We start from the raw sequence: 20389 nt of genomic DNA, 5'->3' as shown, positions 1-20389 counted from the left end.
CCACTTACACTTGATTTCCTGACCAAAGAAGAGGTTTTAAAAAACATTTTATTGGACTATAGTTGGTTTACAATGTCATGTTAGTTTCTGCTGTACAGCAAAGTGAATCAGTTATACATATATCCACTCTTTTTTAGATTCTTTTCCCATATAGGTCATTACAGAGTACTGAGTAGAGTTCCCTGTGCTATACAGTAGGTCCTTATTAGTTATCTATATGGTAGTGTGTATATATCAATCCCAATCTCCCAATTTATCTCTCCCCACCCCCGTTTCCCCCTGGTAACCATAAGTTTGTTTTCTACATCTGTGACTCTTTCTGTTTTGTAAATAAGTTCATTTGGGGACTTCCTTGGTGGTGCAGTGGGTAAGAATCCATCTGCCAATGCAGGGGACACAGGTTCGATCCCTGCTCCAGGAAGATCCCACATGCCATGGAGCAACTAAGCCCGTGCGCCACAACTGTTGAGCCTGTGCTCTAGAGCCCATGAGCCACAACTATTGAGCCCATGTGCCACAACTACTGAAGCCCACGCTCCCAGAGCCCGTGCTCTGCAACAAGAGAGGCCACTACAATGAGAAGCCCACGCACCACAATGAGTAGCCCCCACTCACAGCAACTAGAGAAAGCCCGTGTGCAGCAACGAAGACCCAACACAGACAATACATACATACATACATACATAAATAAGTTCGTTTGCACCATTTTTTAAAAAGATTCCACATATAAGTGATATCATATGATATTTGTCTTTCTCTGCCTGACTGACTTAGTATGATAATCTCTAGGTTCATCCATGTTGCTGTAAATGGCACTATTTCATTCTTTTTTATGGCTGAGTAGTATTGCATTGTATATATGTACCACATCTTCAAAAAAAGTTTTATTACAATAGCAGCCCAGACAGTCTCCAGCCACTGTGGCCTCCTTGCTGTTGTCACACACAGGAACACTGCCGCCTCAGGGTCTCTGCACTTGCGGTTCCTCTGCCACACTACTCTTCTTCCTCTAGATACACGCATGGCGTGCTTCCTTACTTCCTTAAGGTCTTTACCTAAACATCAACTTAGAGACTGCCTTCTCTATATAAAATGCTATCTTTCTGGCACTCTCTAGTCCCCTTTCCTGTTCATCATTCTTCAGAGCACCATTTGGAACACCTCAGGCTTCTGTTCACTGTTTGTCTCCAGAGTTCCATCAGTTCCCCCACATCCTAGGGCACATAAATGTCCAATACAGAGCAGGTAAAGATGCACTACACCAAGACTCCTTGCTGCTAAAGCAAGAGAGGATACTTACTTTTTTTCCTACATCAGTGCTTAAATTTTGCCAGCTCCTGGTTATGAAAAACCAGTGATATAGGAGCACAGAGACGTCGGCAGGACTTTCTATTCATACAAACCACTTTCAGGCATCTTTCTGCTTAGGAAGCCTCTCCTGACTTTAATACCATTTATGTCAAAGCACATACTTCCCACTCCATCAACCCATGGGCCATAATTCTTCCTGTCTCATCATCCTTCAGTCTGTCCTCAATCAGGAAAAGCACAGATCAAAAAGTGAGGAAAATGCCAAACGACAGAGCTAAAAGCGACATCTAGACAGAAGATATCCTCTGGCAAATTCATAATTCACAGAGAAGACTTCCTGACAAAAGCAGACTACCAGTGCTCGCTTCAACAGCACACATACCAAAGCTGGAATGATACAGAGAAGATTAGCATGGCCCCGTGCAAGGATGACACACCAATTCATGAAACATTCCATTTTTGTGAAGCCAGCCGGAAAAACAAATATCATGTATTAACACATATATGTGGAATCTAGAAAAATGGTACAGATGAACCTGTCTGCAAAGCAGAAACAGACACACAAATGTAGAGAACAAATGTGTGGACACTGGGGGTGGGGAGGGGAGATCGATTGGGAGACTGGGACTGACACACATACGCCACCGGACATGAAATGGATACCTAGTGAGGACCTGCTGTACACCACGGGGAACTCAACTCAGTGCTCTGTGGTGACCTAGATGGGAAGGAAATCCAAAAGGGAGGTGATACGTTTTTATCTTTGGCTGCATGTGGTCTTCGCTGCTGCTCATGGGCTTTCTCTAGTTGTGGCTAGCGGGGGCTACTCTTCGTTGCGGCAAGTGGGCTTCTGAGTACAGTGGCTTCTCTTGTTGCAGAGCATGGGTTCCAGGCACGAAGGCTCCAGCAGTTACAGCACACGGGCTCTAGAGCGCAGTTCAGCAGTTGTGGCGCACAGGCTTACTTGCTCTGCTCTGCGGCATCTTCCCGGACCAGGGATCAAACCCGTGTTCCCTGCATTAGCAGGTGGATTCTTAACCACTGCACCACCAGGGAAGTCTGATATGTTTTTACGTATGGTTGGTTCACTTTGCTGTGCAGCAGAAGCAAGCACAACACTGTTAATTAAAAAACAAACAAAACCCCCCAAAAAAACAGACTGCCAAACGGTGTCGGACACAATAAGGCCAGGATGTTTCTTCATCTAAGAACTGCAGCCCCAGAGGCCCACTGCGTCGGTGGAGGAAAGTGAGGGGCGGTTCTATGTATGGGAAGAAAGCAGAGAAGCTGAGCAAAGCATCCATATGAGGGGAGGGCCAAGGGCCTGTCCCAGGGCTGGTACTCGTTTTTATAATTCTGGCGGTGTACCAGAAAGAGAGCCTAAATGGCCTACAATGAAACTTCATCACAACAGGGAGAAGGTGAATGAACTTCTCTGATGTGCTCCTAGGGGCATCACAGACCCAGATTCAACCTATGTCTTGACTTGAGGTTTTCTGAACCAAAAACATCAAAAAAAATTGAATCCAAACCCTAAAACAAACAAACAAACAAAAAAACCCTGCAGCCCCATCTCAGGAGGGTGTAAAGAGGCTCTGATCTGAGCCACATCCAGAAAACATTCCAGAAGCAGATCACAGTTTCTCAGTCTACCCATGACACTGCCAAAGAGACGTGTTGGCCTGACCACCTAGATGGCTCTCCGGGGCCCTGCCTGCCTCTCAGAGCTGGTGCAGATGGAGTCACCGCCCCGCCCGACTCCCGTTTCCCCTGGCACTCACCTTCCTTCTGGCTTCCAGCAGCACCAATACTCTGCTGTGTCAACAGGTTCTGGTTGTACAGAGTGGGGAGTGCCGCTGCAGCATACTGCTGGATCCCCGAGTAGGCCTGCGTGAGGGCCTCCATGGTGCTCCCGGTGCCGTTGGAAAGGCCACTGCTGCCCAGCCCACCATTTAAAGCAGCCATCCCTTGGTTGGGGGTGGGACGGGAGAAGAGCAGGATTAAAAGATTGGAAAGATTCAACGGATCCCAAAGACAAACTCCAAACTTTCATCTCATTCTTAGCTTCTCCCTGAGGAGGAATATCGATCTGACTGGTCAGATTTCAGGACACTCACCAGGCCTGGTGGCTAATGGGGACATTTAAAAATGTCACACTCAGGTGTGACTCCGCCCATTATCTTCTTCCAGCCTGTGCAAGAAGTGATACCACTTGTAAGACTTGCCCCACGTTTCATTTGGCTTTGCTGCCATCGTCTCACAAAGAGCTGCAATGTGGTAAAATAAGAGTCCCAGGACCGGGGATTAAGGGGGGTACCTATGGTCTATGACAAGATGTGGGCAAATCCTATCATCAAAATAGCTGTTAACATTTATTAAGCATGTACTATGTGCCAGACACTGTACTAAGTAATATGCCCAGCACTTTACCTATGTTCTTTCTCATTTAATTTACTAACTCTCAAAGTATTCTACTGCCACTTCATAGATGAGAAAATGACCTTAGAAAGGTGGTCTTAAGTTACAGACAGTTAAGGGACAGGGATGGGATTTAACCATCAGGTCTGACTCAAACTCCCATGATCAGGTCTAACCTCACTGGGTCACCCCAATCATTCATTCTAATGGTGCCCCTACCAGAGCTGTTTAAAATGTGCTACCTGCACAAAGAATGGCTTGATGACATCCAGGGACTCTCACCTGCCAAAGAGCTGACATTGAGGCCTGCTGTTGCTCCAGCTAATGTCTGCAGGGCTCCAAGGGAGGCGATGGGATTGACAGAGCTGCTGCTGCTGGAGCTCGGCGAGGACCCTGCTATCAGACACCCACGAGTTAAACTCAAGCCACCACGTGCCTTCTCATGTCAACAGGAACCAAAGTGCAAGTTATATTAGTCAAGTATTCTCTTTAAAAGGAGGTTTTCAGTTACTGGTTTTGCCCCCAGGTACTGATTTTGACAGCTGTCCCTGCAGGACACAGACGCAAGTGATGACTGCAACAAACTAAAAACTATGAGATCTCCCTTAAGCTGGAAGATGACATTTGAAAATTTACTGTTCATGATCTGACCCCTTTGGAAATGGGTGTTACAGCTATTCTCCAGAATGACATGCTCCTCTCCTGGGATTCTGCCCAAGGCACACAAGGGCACACTGGCCCCTATTCCATGCTTACCTGAACTGGTGAGTACGCTGAGGGGACTGCTGGATGTAGTGAGAGCATTGGTACCACTTGGTGTGTTCTGAGCTGCACTAGCTGCAGCAGCTAGTGCAGCCAAATTCTGTAACTGCATTGCATTTAACCCTGCAACATTCAAAGCAAGAGATCAGCCAGCAGGTAAGGGTGCCTCATATCCGCTCCAGCAGCGACCGTGCACATTGGCAGAAGGCTGGTCCCAAAGAAGAACTGTTCTAGATAAGCCTTACAGGCAATACCGCAGAGCTCTAAAAAGATTCAGATCCCTCAACTCATCCAGAAATTTGACATTTCCTCAGATAAGGGAGGTCCAATCCAACAGCATGCCAGCCCAAGTGAGCATTAATAAATGGATGGGCAATTAGGAAATGAGAAAAGAGGGGCGGATTCTGTGATCTACCATGGAGCCAGGTATCTGAGAGAACAATGCCAAAACCTGCGGCAGGGAACGCGCCTGCAGCTGAGCCCCTCACTCATACTTTACAGGGGATCTGTTCTGCCACGGAGGTGAACAAGCAGAAAATGCAGTAGAGATCCAGAAGGCCATGGAGGAAAGACAGGAGAATCCATGTGAAAACAGCAAGAGTAAAGAGAACAAAGAAAAAACTGCCCCTCGAATAGCAGATTAATCATCAGAAAAAGAGAGGAAAAAACAGTGAGGAACAGACTTCCAACTAGGACCTAGGCAACACAGGTAGAAGGAGAGCAAGACAGCGGAACTGCACTGACAATGTGTGGCAAACAATTTACTAGACAATGGAAAGGCAGATGGGTGGGGGCTGAGAATTCATGAGAATAAAAAGGCTGTAACACAGATTTACAATCTAGCAACTTTTCGAATAAAACAGCAACCTCTGAGTCCCTGGGACAAAAATAAACTCCTATCAAACGTTTCCCAATGGCGTAGCGCAGTTCACCCCAGACTAGCTCTTCTTCAGACGCACGTGCCTGGCCGTACCCCACCGGCTGAGCCAGGCCGCTCTCGAATGGCCCCCCTTCCTGTCTCAGCTTTCCCGACAGCGCCTGCCTTGGGCTTGTCTGTGGAGCCTCCTTTTGTTATAAACTCAGGTATCTGTCAATTAAGTTTTCTGTGCATGTGAACACCAAAAAAGGTAATTCACCTAAGAAATAAGCCACGAACGGCCTGGGTTCTACCAGCTTCGGGGTAAGCCATGCACACACAAGCCACCTTAGACGTCTCTTCAGAGAGTCACTGAAAACGTCACTTTACTGTGGAGACACAGAATTCCTGCGATTTTCTCCTCATCAAAGTGGCTGCAGATAGTCTGCAGGTCTTTTCCATCTTCTTCCTTAACAGAGACTTAAAGGGTGGGGAGCAGCAGACAACCACAGACAAAGAAGGCATCAACAACTAGATGAGCCACCTCCTAGAGACAAGGCAGCTGACTCCCAGGATGTTCGTCTTACGTCAGGTTTACGTAACGAGTGGAAAAAATTTTTTTTCTGCACAAACGGTAGGAAACCCTCAGACTGGTGTCAGCTGGGTCTGCTGGCCTGGCTGCTGCCATCCCTCCGCAGCAGTGGGACACTCACCTCCCATTGGGTGGAGGCTGCTCAGGGTGTTGAGGTTCCCAGAGGAGGCAGTCTGCTGAAGGAGCTGCAAATAAAGCTAGACATTACACCAAAAAACAGAACAAGAGTGAGAGTGAGGGCTGGTTCTGCATCTGGGATAACTCTACAGCACAGCAAAGCGAGAATGCAGAGGCCCCCAGAGAGAGGAACGTTGAAGACAAGAACCCAAGCCAACACAGCTAAAACACGAGGCTTATGACAGCACAGGACAACGCAACACAGCTAAAGCCCTAGCCCAGAAGACAGTTACGTTTGCTGAGTACTAAGCCAAGCTCGAGTCCCTGGCAACAGAGCGCAGCACAGCAGACGACAGAGGTAGAGGAGAGAAGGAAGCTCCGTTCGAGCAGCCACACAGTCCACTTAAGAGGAGTGTCTGCCTAGTGGTGACTGCCATTTCTAGCTCCTCCCCCGAATTCGCCTTGGTTAGGTCCACACATCTTAGTTTGTAGGTTGTTCCCACCTGGAGACCTAATTCCTACTTCACACAACTATTTAAAATACCAAAGCTGAGAATTTCAGCGTATTTCTTGGAGTCATTCTTTACCGGCCACAATGAACAGGTGACTAGATCAATTCTGTCATGACTAGAAGGCTACCCATTCATCTCACTGTTGCAGATGACCAAATGACTGATGGATCAGTCCATGTCCGTTCAGCATACATTCTCTTCCAATGGTTGTTTCATAACAAATCAAACAGGAGGACCTGTCCATGAGCTTACGGATCTCCATGACCTTACTCTGTACCTCAGCAGACCACAACCTTCATCTAACCAACCTGTTGAAACCTTCTGTTCCATTCAAACCCAATCACTGTTCCTCATGAACAGCTGGTATTCCTGTTTCTGGACCCTTTATTCAATTTGTTATCCATTCCCATAAACATCTGATCTGGTTCCTCTGTCATCATGAATCTCTCTAGTCCATATGAGTTTCAGGAAGTCCACAAGCCTCCAGAAGCAGAATGAAAAAAATGTACATACACAGAATGTTTACCAGCTTCTGAAAGTGGTCCACAACCTCAAAGATTAAGAACTACTGACCTATTTTCAACTCCACATATTCCAGTACCTCATAATTAATGATGATGTCACTATCACTTACACAGCCCATTAGCACTCACATGTCTTCATTTTTGTCTTCTTAAATACCTTGGGCAACAAGTTCAGTCCCAACTGGTAGACTATGCATACTGTACTTGGCGCTTCACTTCCTCCCTAAATGAGAACAGCTCTTAGGGCAGGGATCATGTCTAACTCAAATGAAGAGACCACAGCTCTCAACATATACCACCACGTGCCTGCTACGTGTGGCAATGACAACAAAAGAGGGGCGTCTTCCCTAAAGGAAGGCTCCAAAACTCTCTAAAAGCAAGTGCACATCATGGAGATAATTTTCAAAGCGTTATCATTTGGGTAGAAGACTAAAATCTCTCTGAATTTTCTCAACTTATAAGCAATGTTCTGGCACTGAGGAACAATTTAATCTGTAGACGTATAACAACCATCTACACTTTTTGACTTCAGAGAATTACTAGCGAGGGTAAACACGGATTTCTTCTAACATTTTAGAAATATGGAAACCAGAGGGCATCAAAGTAGCCAAAACCCAGTACTGGGGGATAAAAATCATTGCCTTTCTTCTGTTTCCATATAAAATAATATTTTCAAGGATGAGGAACGAATGACTATAATTACTACTATGTGTATATTTTTAGACTATCCACACTCATCGAGTAGTTTCACCATCTATTTTCCTTCCTTGGTAGCTTCACAGATGACTTGTTCTTTCTGGTTCAAAGATGAGACAGTTTTAAGTGTCTTGCGCTATCTGCAGTTCTTTCAGGGGTAAAGCAGTGACGATCCCCTGGAATACACACCGCAGATCTAATAAAACGAACACATCGGAGCCTGCCCTTCTTCCGGATTACAAGACTCACACTCAACAGAGAAAATCACAGTAAAGGAGACCTATTTACTATTTAGTGGACTCAAATACACACCTGTGATACTCATTTAATAGTGTCCACGTTACCCTCTTGATCTCTCAGCCAGTGGAAACATTTACTATCACACGCTTCAGGGAAGCGTCCCCGAGGATTTTAATGATGCCCTCTACATCTACTAGAAAGAGATAGGGAGAAAGATACTTGGTAGCTAAGATGTCCTCAGGAATGTTTTTTTCTTGGCGACAGGGACACATGAGATGTTTCTAAATCTTTTTATTAGGAAATTAGGATTTCACTGTCATTGAAGCAGAAGCTCAAGATAGAACTGAAGATTCGGGGGTGGGGCCGGCCACAACACACTAATCTGACGAAGAACACTGCACTGCCTGGATTTCTATGTGAAACTCTGATACGCTGCGAGCTGTGAGCGCCGTCACACGTGTGTCAGCGAGGGACAGCGGAAGCAGCAGCCGGGAGCGCGCACAGGCTGCAGCAAGCAGACCCCAGAGACTCACTGCTAAATACTGGGGTCCAAGAGTATTGAGACCAGCAAGGTTTCCCCACACAGATGCTGCGCTGATTTGCTGCATCTGCTGCTGAAGCTGCTGGGCCATTCTCTTCTGTTCTTTGTCCTTCTGTGTATCAGCAAATTTTACCACCATGGGGGAGGAGCAACCCTAGGAAAACACCAAAATCAAAGGGTCAAATTCCTCATTCTGGGTGAAGGGAAAATCCTCCTTTCTAGTGATGCACAGGTTGCATTCTAACTTCATTCACTATCAAATGATTCTCTTCTGATAGGCACACGTGTCAAGAGATAATTTAGTTTAGTTCCAACGTGATAATTTTAAAGAAAGCACCAGTGTTTAACTTTAAGGGCAATCGAATGCTGTACACACTCCTGGGCTTTGATTGTCAATTGCCCTAGCACGTTCAGGCTACGGAACGTCCCCCTTTCGTTCACCTGCCCCTACCTCCATGGTCTGTGCTTGGTGCATCGCCTTGATAGCTGTCTGTGCCATGGCTCTTGTTGTAAAAGTCACAAACGCACAACCTGGTAAGAGAAGAGTCAGTAACGCATCCATTCGTTTATTGATCTGACATTTACTGAGCACCCACTAAGTGCCCATGGACCATGCTAGCAACACAGACATGGTTCCTGCCTTCAGGGGTTCACGATCTAGTGGCGAATACAGACGTGTTATGACAGGGTGATACGTGCTTTAATGAGAAACCAGGGGAGCACAGACAGGGGAGAAAGTGCTTGAGGGATAAAGGAGGAATCATATTCTCTAGTTTCTCTTGTGAAACAAGTATTTGCATTTTGGCATGAAGAACCTCGCCAAGGATCGAAAAAGAGAATTTTAATACATGACACTTAAGTGCAGAACGCAGACTCCTTGGAGGAACTGGGATCAATTGATAGGAATCAAGACGGGACCTAGATACACAACACCAAACCCAACCCTCTCCAATACAACAGTACCATGTTGGCTAGAGATCAATGGTTTCCACTGATTCAATTAAAAAGAGACTCCAAATTTAAGACGAGTACTTTTAAAGGCTAAAAATGTACCCACCTCGGCTCAGGCCATCAGGTCCCCTCAATATCCGGCATTCTTCAATCTGTCCAAATGAAGAGAACATAACTCGGATGTCATTTTCAGTGCACTTCTTGGAAATCATACCAATAAACAGCTTCCTGTCTTCCACTGCTAAGAGAATAAAAAACAAAAGGCTTGACCATTATTACTACAAGAGGCAATGTAGCACAGAGCTCTGTGCCTTTATACCATACTTCACCGATTTTAAGATACACATTTTTTCATAATTTAGCACCTACTCTTATAATCAGTGGTATCTTAGAATTACGATGCTGTGGAAGTTACTGAACCACTCTGTGCCTGTTTCCTCAAGTGATTAACAGAGAGAACCAAGTCTCCCTCAGAGGAAGCTGGGGGTATTGCACGCCAAGCACTGAGCCTCTTGCCTAGCACTTCGCAAAGTTTGCTCTCGTGAGCAATGCTACTGTACCAAAGGACAAGTTTTCACGTTTAACTGATGTGACGAGAAACAGAACACACATTTCAGTGAATGTAACTGTCCACTGTCATATTCTGGTTATTCCCTTGAGGACTAAGTATTCCTTTCTAATTTGTTCAGTTCCCCTCCTCACTCCGGTTCATAAGAAATTACATTGATGAAAGGCACTCCAGTTCACTCTAAAATGTTCTTGTAATGTTTCCCTCTCAACTCTATTTATCTCATTTATTTACCATACTTATTTTAAAGAAAAGAACAGACAATTTAGATGACAGATTACTCACAGCACTGAATCACTATCTTTTATCATACATAAAAATTAACTCAGAATGCATTAATTCTGAGTAAGTCACGGATTAACTGAATCTAAGACCTGAACCATAAAACTCCTACAAGAGTTAGGCTTGGTAAGCTCCTTGACGTGGGTCTTGGCGATGATTTTTTGGATTTGACCCCAAAAGCAAAGACGACAAAAGCAAAAAATAAACAAGTGGGGCTCCATCAAAATAAAACGCTTCTGCACAGCAAAAAAACAAACAAAAAAACCATCAAGAAAATAAAAAGGTAACCTACTGAATAGGAGAAAGTATTTAGAAATCATGTGTCTGCTAAGGAGTTAATATCTAAAATGTATAAAGAACGTACAGAACTCAACAGTAAAAGAAAAACAACTTGATTAAAAAATGGGCAGTGGATCTAAATAGACATTTTTCCAAAGAAGACATACAGATAACTGACAGGGACACAAAAAATGCTCAGTATCACTAATCATCAGGGAAATGCAAATCAAAACCACAGTGAGATCTCATCTCATCTATTAGAATGATTATTATCAAAAAGACAAGAGGGAACAAGTGTTAATGAGGTATGTGGAGAAAAGGGAACATTTGTGCACTGCTGCTGGGACTATATGGTGCAGCCACTGTGTAAAACAGCAGAAGTTATTCCAAAAATTAAAATTAGTACTACCATATGATCCAGCAATTCCACTCCTGGATATTTATCTGATGAACGTGGAAACATTTACTTGAAAAGATCTATGCACCCCGATGTTCACTGCAGCACTGTTTACAACAGCAAAGATACAGAAGCAACTTAAGTATCCATCAATACATGAATGAATAAAGAAAATGTGGTATTTTACACACACATGAACATTATTCAGCCATAAAAAAAGAATGAAATCTGCCCATATGTGACAATATGGATGGACCCTGAAGGTATTATGCTAAGTGAATTAAGTCAGACAGAGAAAGATAATACATACTGTACTGCTCTCACTTAAATATGGACTCTTTGAAACAGACAGACAGACAGAGATAGAAGCTCCCAGATACAGAGAACAGACTGGTGCTGCCAGAGGCAAGGGAAAGGAGGCAGACAAAAGGGGAGAGGGGGTCAAAAGGTACAAACTTCCAGTTTTGAAATGAGTAAGTCATGGGGACATAAGGTACAGTATGGTGACTACAGTTAATACTGTATTGCATGTTTAAGTGTTAAGAAAGTAGATCTTAAAAGTTCTCATCACAAGGAAAAAGTTTTTGTAACTATGTATGGTGACAGATGTTAACTAGACTTAGCGTGGTATCATTTTTGCAATGTATACAAATATTGAACCATTATGTTGTACAACTGAAACTAACATGTCAATTATACCTCAATAAAAGATAAATTAGAGCACAATACAATCCAAATGCCATGCAAACAGCAAATAGACAAGAAGAAACCTTGTAAGGGGAGGGCTTTACACCCTTGCTTACCATTATTCTTCTCACTGTCGGCAGGTTTCATTTGTATAGGATGATGCATCTAAAAACAAGAACACATGAATATTATGACTGCACACACTGAAGGAATTCAGAAACATAAATGAGGACTCTAAAGGAAATACCAAAACTGACCTTAAGAGCTGCCTCTGAACTCACCCCTGCCTCATTATCTCTCCTCCACAAAATATCAAAATAGAATGTGAGTCAACAAGTCAAAATTCTCTTGGCTGAGAATTACTTTCAGCCTGTCTTCTTTGAAACATTCCCTTTATGTCCTCCTCTACATCAGTTCCTAGGGCAGTCACCCTCTTCCCCAAATGGTTTTCAATGTGTGCCTGAAATGTGTAAGTACGTTCCATGTATCAGTACCACCACAGTTCCACTTAGTAGGGGCTTCCTTACCCCTGGGAGGACCTTCATGTTGTGAAGAGCATTCTGAGCTTCTAATGCAGCTTTTCGGGTGTAAAATGTAACAAAACAGCACCCTGCAATAAACAACATTTCATGAACTCAAACCAGTCCTTGGAAAGCAGGTAATTCCTAGAGCACTCCCTCCTGTAGGGATATACTGAAAGTTAAAAGAGAGGGCTGGGTTTATTAAAATTGGGGGTGGGGAGATGGAGGGAGGGAAAAGATTTTCTATCCTTTTCTTTATTGCTATAGTCTCCTGGTTTTATTAAAATTCTTCTTGAATAACTGCTCCTGTAACTTCTATGGGAAAGATGACTTTCCTTACAAAGGTCACAGCGCCATGGCACTCAAGCCACCAACTCAGAGCACCAGGTAGCATGCTGGGCAAGAACCCTCAGCTACAAACCGGACAGAGAGAGGCCCTGCACCCCTGCAGCCTGCAGTCTACATATCTTTCTTTCTCAGAACAAGCCTTACACTGCAGCCAATTTCTACCATATGCCTCAAACAGAATTATCATTTACTAAATTATAAAATGACTTAAGAGCAAGGCCCTCTTAGTATCTTTTTCTGGATTCTTAGTTCGCATCAAATATAACTACATGTCTAACAGCACATGGCACCTGACTGAGGAGATGTGGAGATTTTGTGCTCTGTATCCTTACTGGGGATTGGAGGAGGGAAGTATGTCCTGTAAATCCTGGGCCCACAGCCCCATAAGATAGGATATAAATTTCTTTCAAAATCACCCTGCCAGTTAAGGTCTTAAATTACTGCATGTTATATTGACAGTCATTTTCAGAAACTATAATACTTTATATTTTTGGTTACCTATGCCACAAAGAGAAAATAATTCCTTGGCTCTGCTATGAAGCTGGTTTCAAACATGACAATCATCCTTGCTTACATCTGCCATGTAGAACAGCTTTCACAGAAAATTACTCTGAAATGGGTCACTTAGGAAAACAAGTGTACGAGGCTAAGCTAATACCTTAGCTACTATCAGTCCTATAAACGTCCACTCTGCTGGGTATTTCTGGAAGCAGCTTGCCTTTCTTCTCCTGTTCTTCTCCTGTAGGCTGTAACAAACAGGTCACCCACAAACAAGTCCCTCCTAGTTGCTAAGCCATTCCAGAAGGCCTCTGTAACACTAACATAAACCCACGGGTACCTGGACAGTCTTCCTCTTGCCAAAATACTAAAAAAGAAAACCTCTGTGGTTGGTTTACTTCAACTTTATTTTTGTCATTCCATTACCAAGATCAAATGAATCACTCACATGCGTCTGTCTCTTGAATTTATAGATATCTAAAAGCACTGCTCAAGATCCAATTTACAAATTATCCTCATGATGTCACCTTAAGTTTTTCTTTTTAAGCCATTAAATGTCTGCAATATAGCTAAAACAAAAGGACAGTCTGTCCTCCTATGTGACCACAAGAGCATTCCGGCAATGAGAAACAGCAGGCACACGACTGAAAACACACATAAAAGTCAAAGCCCTCACCTTTGCTCTGAGGAGGGTTTTGGCTCCTATCCCTTAGGACGTTGATTTCATAGACAGCACCATACTGTTCAAACAGTTCCCTCAAGTCCTTCTCAGACCAGGTCCTTGGAACCTGGCCCACAAACATCTTGATAGCATCAAGATCTGGTTGGTCTGGGTGGTCCAGGGTGCCGTTCATTTTCTTTGAGCTGCGTAAAATAAAACAAAACTTCTATCGTGTATCATGCCGCTTCCTAGAGAATCTTCTTTTCTTTAAAGGTCTCAACTACTTTTGGAAAAAGCAGCGGAAAAACACTTCTACTTCCTTTTACTGCTTGCATTCAATTTACCAGAGTTCCCTGGTCCTCCCTCACTATGCCACCCCCTCCATTAGATCCCAAACTAAAGTCACCATTCCAATTAGGACACCCTGGGCTTTAACTAAGGGACTGAGTGTCAATCATTCATTGCCTAGCTAGAAAAGTCTCAGAAGAACTTAAAGAGATAAAGCTCCTGAAGCAAGTTTTATCATTTTTAAGCACAGTTCATAAAACTTTTTAAAATGTCCATAAAATCACCAAGGACTATTGCTTATAGATAAGACTCAGGATTCTCGATCTACACAATGATGGGTGAAAAGTTTTCTTTCAGGGGACATTAGAATAAAAGCACATGACTTCCAAGGCCTAAGCTAAGAACCGACTAGAAGGCTAGCCTTTGGATGGTGCCGTCTCACGCATAACCCTAGTGCTCCTGAGCGAGGCCCTCACGTTAATACAAAGCTTTGCCTCTTAAACTTTCAAAATGATTGCTGTATAAACAAAAACGGTGATGCCATCATTCTAGGGCTTTTTGTTTCTAAGTTACCCAATTTACTGCTACTTCTCCAAGATTTTACCACTTAATTCCCATAACCAACTGTAACCATTATAATGTCCACAAATTCCTCCAATCCTATCACATCAAACTTGTAACACTCCTACTTAAGGACCTTCACTCCCACCCCTGCCACTGCCAAGAACCACCCGCCCGCTCCTGCACTATAGATGTTTCCACTCAGAATGGATCAAATTCCTTCTCCTACTACTGTTCCAGGATCTCATCCTTAGCATTTATCCAAACCAGCAACAACGTAAATTCTAAATAGTGACCACGTTTAACTCTTGTGTTTGCTAAATCCAGACATTATATTATCATGTCCAAATGTGCTATGTTCTAATATTCAATCCTAAATAAAACGCCATTTTCCTTTAAAGGAAAAACAACAGTTATTTCACCACTGCTATCTTTTGAATAGTATTTGCAGATCCTTGAGAATGCTGAATCTTGTAGTTCAAGCTCTGTTTAATTCCTAAATCTCTTGTAACTGAATACGGGGCTATTCTTTGCTGAATCTAGCAGTAACCAAACATCAAAAGCTGTAAGAGAAATGCCATACAGATCAACCCTTGTTGCTTTGTCTAAGAAGGTTGCCCATACTCTTCCAGGTTAACTAGTCAGTTTCATCAGGACTCAAATAGTACTAAATTTCCAACTTCATTACAGTATTTAACACCTTTCAGCATAACCTGGCTCTATCTACCTCTCCCAACAAGACTGGAAGCTCCTTGCAGGCAGACACTTTTATTTCCTATTCATTCTTATAGCCACACATGGCATGGCGCCTGGTTCAAAGTAACTACTCAGATGTGTGATGGGAAGAACTTCTTGCTCTCAACAATTCCCCCATTTAAGCAACTAACCTTGATAAAAATGAATGCTGTGCGCAAAGAGGGCTCGCAAATTAAAGAGCAGCTATTATCTCCTATGATTATTTGACTGTCACAGGATCAACCTATTTTTTTTGTCCTTTTAAGTATTTTGGAATACACTGTTTTATTGGTTTTCCTTTATTAATTTAAAACCATGTGTGGTAAGTTGTTGCAAAAATATAATATAGCTGCTTCTAGAAGCCTAATCCCAATGTTCTAACAGAATCATTCTACAGTGAATTTTTTTTAAAAAGTTCTATGACTAGTGAAAAAATGGGTGTCATTCCCTACAACCCGTTACCAACAACTTTAATTACCAGTTTGATATCTTATTAAAATGTTGCTAATATTTAATCATATTTCTGTTCTAGGAAGGGTTAACACAGAACCCAAATAAATGGTGCTCACAATGTTTTGACTACAAGGAAGCAGACAGTTATTTCTGAAAAGAAGCAGAAGTTTATTCGTTTGTATTACACTGGAGGCAACCACTCTGTTTGTCCCTTCCTTCTGTATTCATGTGCCGTTTCTAAACTTTCTACACCGTTTAGTGTAAAAGCATGAACACAGTCAATATATGTGAATTGTGATTTATCAAAAGTTCAGTGGAGATTCAGCATTCCAGACAAGTGACTTTCCTTTCTCTCTTTACTCTCCAAATCCTCTCCATTTCTTCATGCCCGCCTACTCCATTAATTATCCTTCCCCCTGTGTATACCAATTCAAGCCCCAGAAGAATCCCCCAAGGACCAGGGGCAATCTTCAAACTTAACCATTAGAAACTTTTACAGCCATCACGCTGCATAATCTTACATCTGTTCAATCGACTATTTAAAAGATATGCAACATGCAAGCCTACACCTCATTATTTTGTTTTCCTATGAAATTATCTTATTGTATTTTACAAGTTGGGTAGTGGGAGGGATGGGATATGGGCCTTCACCAGTTTGAGAAGCACATCTAGAGCACAGCAAATGATCAGGCCAGGCTCAAGATGCAGGGGACATGATGCAACTGGAGTTACGCACTGACTTATTTCTTCCTCCAATTAACACTGAACTCTTATTTATACAGGCCAAGCACTGTGTTAGATGTGGTATATATCAGTGAATAAGGAAAACATGGGGTATTTCTTTGCAACACATGAAGACACAGTTAGTGGCAGTATCAGCTAGAGACAAAAAAGAGAAAAGCAACCACATGTGTACCTATGTACATGTAATAAGCAGTCACAAACTTTCTCCTCAACTGCTACTGTCTCTGAAGAGATGATCAACAATGCTCTTCCACTCTCAACCTCCCACACGTACTTCCAGTATGCGTGTTGTCCTTAAAAGTAACCACTGCATAAAAAAGTCACCTCGGGACAAGACTCCCAGTGTGATATGCCAAGGATCCCACAATATCCAGGTATGGCATTTACTCTACATATCACTAAATACATTCTCAAATGTGTGCCTTGCCTCCTCACTGATGCAGAGCTCCTCAAGGATCATAAATGACATATGTTTATTATGTTCACTCAAGACTCAGTGAATTCAGCAGCACCCTGGAGACGTATCTATACTGTCCCTGTCATTCCTAAGTAGCAAGTCTGTGGAAATTCTTATCTTCTGTAGAAGTACTGCCAGTACTTCAGTTAAGTACTGACCTGAGAAAAGAATGGAAGAGAGGAAAAGCAGGGACTGCAACAGTGAGGGAAGAAGGGAGATGAGAAGGCAGCAAGTACTTAGGGTAGAGGCATGGTACCAACCCACTTCTTTTTATGTTTCTGAGCCTGGCAGCAACTGGAGAATCATTAAGGATGAGAAACTTTTTGAGGCATCAGGACCAGAGGCTGCCTTGTCTACCTGATTCTCAATGGAAAGTACCATAGGAAAATGAAACCACCAATTTAGAAGAGCCAAGAGGAAAAACAAAGAACTTTATTTTCAAAGCACATTTCCAGCCAAAACTCTTAAGCCCTCTCTTCTCTTTCTCCTATTAAAACTTCCCAGCACTAGGCCGGCTCAGAGGGCAGAGTTAATGTTCTGTTCCACTTCTCTCCCACTGCTTGGCCCCAGATGACGAGACCAGGAGGCGGATCTTAATCCAGTAAGCTGATTCACTGGCTGGCTGGAAACCTAAGACTGTGATCTATGCTTAAAACAGAAAGATAGGCCTAATCAAGACCCTCTATAGCTGCACCGAGCAAGACAATAGCTGCTGGCCACAGTTGACTATTTAAATTTAGTTTTTAAAAATCTAGTTTCTTAACTGCACTAGCCACATGTGACTAGTGTCTTCTGCATAGGACAGCAGAGACAGAAGATTTTTTTTTGGCCGTGCCACACCACTTGCAGGATCTGACTTCCCCAATCAGGGACTGAACCTGGGCCCTTGGCAGTGAAAGCCCGGAGTCCTAAGCACTGGACCAGCAAGGAATTCCCAGAAGAACATTATTATTATTTTTAAGGGACAGTGTAAGAACAAGCTACAAGGATGTATTTTTCTGTGAGCATATCTAGTGTACATACATCACAGAAATTATCCCCAAACACTGCCAGTAACTTTATATATATATGCGTATGTATGTTTTTTTTTTTTTTTTTGGCTACACTGGGTCTCCATTGAGGCGTGTGGGCTCTTCGTCGTGGGCTTCTCTCTAGCTGTGGTGCGCAGGCTCTCAAGCATGCAGGCCTCTCTAGACATGGCGCGCGGGCTCAGTTGCCCTGCTGCATGTGGGATCTTAGTTCCCCGACCAGGGATCGAACGCGCATCCCCTGCATTGGAAGGTGGATTGTCCACCACTGGACCACCAGGGAAGTCCCCTGAAGGATATTTTTAATATCACAACATTCTATTGCACAGGACTGCTCTACAGAATCTAGAACAGGTTAACAGAAACAGGCAGTCAATGGGAAGAGGAAACGTTGCAACTCGGGACAGCAGAAGTTAAGCTGACAAGACGAATCGGCAGTGGCAAAAGGTAACAGGAGTCATGCTACGATGGAGATGAAGCTTGAAAACATCATGTTGAGCGTAAGAAGCCAATCACAAAAGGCTACCTATTGTGTGATTCTATTCATGTGAAACGAATAGGTAAATCTATAGACACAAAGTAGGTTAGTGGTTGCGTAGGAACTGGAATTAGGGGTGGGGAGAAAGGGAGGGAATGACTACTAATGGGTACGGGGCTTCTTTTGTGGGTGGTGAAAATGCTTTGTGAGTAGACTGTGGTAACAGTCACAGAGCTTCGTGGATATAGTAAAAAATCACTGAAGTTGTATACTTTAAAAGGGTAAACTTCGTGTTATATACAGCCGTGTTGCAACCAAAATTCTCTGGCAGACGGAGAGTAGAAGCAGCAGCACATGCAGACAGAGCAGAACCTGTGCCCTGGGTTGAAAAGATGGTGTTTCCGGGTCTTTCGAATGTGGAGTTCCTGATTATACCGCAGTCCCGTCCGCTGTGTCCTCACAAGAAAACCCTTTCATACGTGCTCGCGTGAGTGCTACCTGCTCCTTGCAGCAAGACAGACTGGCAAATACTACCTTCATATCTGTTTAAAAATCATTTCCCAAACCTTTAATTACTCAGTTTTTTCACTCTCCCCTTCTCATTACCTGTTGACCTCCATGTGCTCATTATACAAACAAAAATTTCAAATACTTACCCACCCCTCCACCTCCCCAGCAGGCATAAATACTTGTTGCATCCCAATCGCCAGCCACCACCCACCCCTACCAGGTCCTCTGGCTCACAACGTGCTGTGGAAAAACTGGCACAGAAGAATATCAGAATGAAAAGAACCCAGAAACACTGGCCTAAGTTACTTACCAGCTGTTCTCTAGGGGAACAAGGCTAGATGCATCCATGCTGGAAGGAAGGAAGGAATTTTAATTTGGATAAAGGGAGCTCTTCCTGTTAGTCGAGGTGTTAGATACTAGAAGAAGCTATCCATAAAGAGTTTTAAGGCACCATTCAACAACAGAACAGTAACAATCTGGTTGTGAAGGTTTTCCGCCTTCTTCCCTGAGGCAGAGAGAGAATGTCTGAAGACCTTATCTCAGTAATCATCTCTAATTATTTAAAAAAAAAAACAAAATCATCTCACAGGGCTTACCATTCATTCAACTGTGCTTCCCAAGCTCCTCCTGTGTATCAGACACTACACACTACAGGGGCTGTGAGAGTGGACTGAACAACACCCGCCCTGGAGATAATGGCACTGAGCAAGTGCAAGGACACAACTACAATACCCTACAAATGCTTTAAAAGATTTATAAAAGTTCTGTGAAAAAAGTGGCTAACATGGTTTCACTTATTTGGGGGCAGGGGGATATGCCGGTAGGGATTTAACCTGAATGGTGCAAGCAGCTGGGAAAAGTGCTATGCAGCTTGGAGGTAGGAAATTCTACAGGGTGATGAAGAAATGGTAATGACTCAGAAGGGACAGCAGAGTGAGATAATATTAGAAAGGTAGGAAAAGGGCTTGAGAAAATTGGGGGGGGGGGGTATAAAAACATTTCTTAAAGACTAGAAAGAGAAAATATTAGGAAACTGATGAGCATAAAGAGGTTAGAGAGACCCAGGAAATGGCTTTCCGCGTTATACTGACGTGGAAAGGTCTGAACTTTATTACAAGATTTTTAAACAGGGGGTGATTAGATTTGTCTTTTAAAAGACATCTGGCAAAAACCTAGAGGATGAAATAAAGTGGGGAAGTAAGCAGATCAGGAGGCTCTTGCACAAACCAGCTCTTAAGATTCAGAACCATTTCCACGATGTTGAGAAATCTGAGCGGCAGGACTCCCTACAACTTGGAGATCATTCGATAAAGGAGATGAGGAAAAGAAATTACTGATCACTCTTGGGTTATAGTACAGACAGTCTGGGGAACT

At 43.3% G+C, this 20389-nt stretch overlaps 1 protein-coding gene and 1 non-coding gene across 19 annotated transcripts in view; one reads left to right on the top strand and one right to left on the bottom strand.

Moving 5' to 3' along the window:
* CELF1 (CUGBP Elav-like family member 1) overlaps nt 1-20389 on the bottom strand; it is a 67959-nt gene that overhangs the window by 5295 nt on the left and 42275 nt on the right. For 15 of the 18 annotated variants that reach the window (XM_057750460.1, XM_057750471.1, XM_057750458.1 and 12 more), the window contains 10 exons: nt 13777-13964; nt 12261-12343; nt 11850-11898; nt 9627-9761; nt 9021-9100; nt 8562-8723; nt 6061-6136; nt 4486-4614; nt 4012-4125; nt 3093-3278 (listed from right to left, as the gene is read on the bottom strand). In XM_057750460.1, the coding sequence (XP_057606443.1) occupies nt 3093-3278; nt 4012-4125; nt 4486-4614; nt 6061-6136; nt 8562-8723; nt 9021-9100; nt 9627-9761; nt 11850-11898; nt 12261-12343; nt 13777-13964 (1202 nt within the window). The remainder of the gene's footprint in view (nt 1-3092; nt 3279-4011; nt 4126-4485; nt 4615-6060; nt 6137-8561; nt 8724-9020; nt 9101-9626; nt 9762-11849; nt 11899-12260; nt 12344-13776; nt 13965-20389) is intronic. The other 3 variants (XM_057750455.1, XM_057750456.1, XM_057750457.1) reach the window with 3 other exon arrangements.
* Nucleotides 1669-1774, top strand: LOC130829517 (U6 spliceosomal RNA). Its single transcript, XR_009047550.1, has one exon. It is a non-coding gene; the product is annotated as a U6 spliceosomal RNA (small nuclear RNA).

The sequence above is a fragment of the Hippopotamus amphibius genome, chromosome 9 (genome assembly GCF_030028045.1).
Source record: "Hippopotamus amphibius kiboko isolate mHipAmp2 chromosome 9, mHipAmp2.hap2, whole genome shotgun sequence".
In the NCBI taxonomy this organism is placed as follows: Eukaryota; Metazoa; Chordata; class Mammalia; order Artiodactyla; family Hippopotamidae; genus Hippopotamus; species Hippopotamus amphibius.
This window is presented reverse-complemented; position numbering and strand designations above follow the sequence as displayed.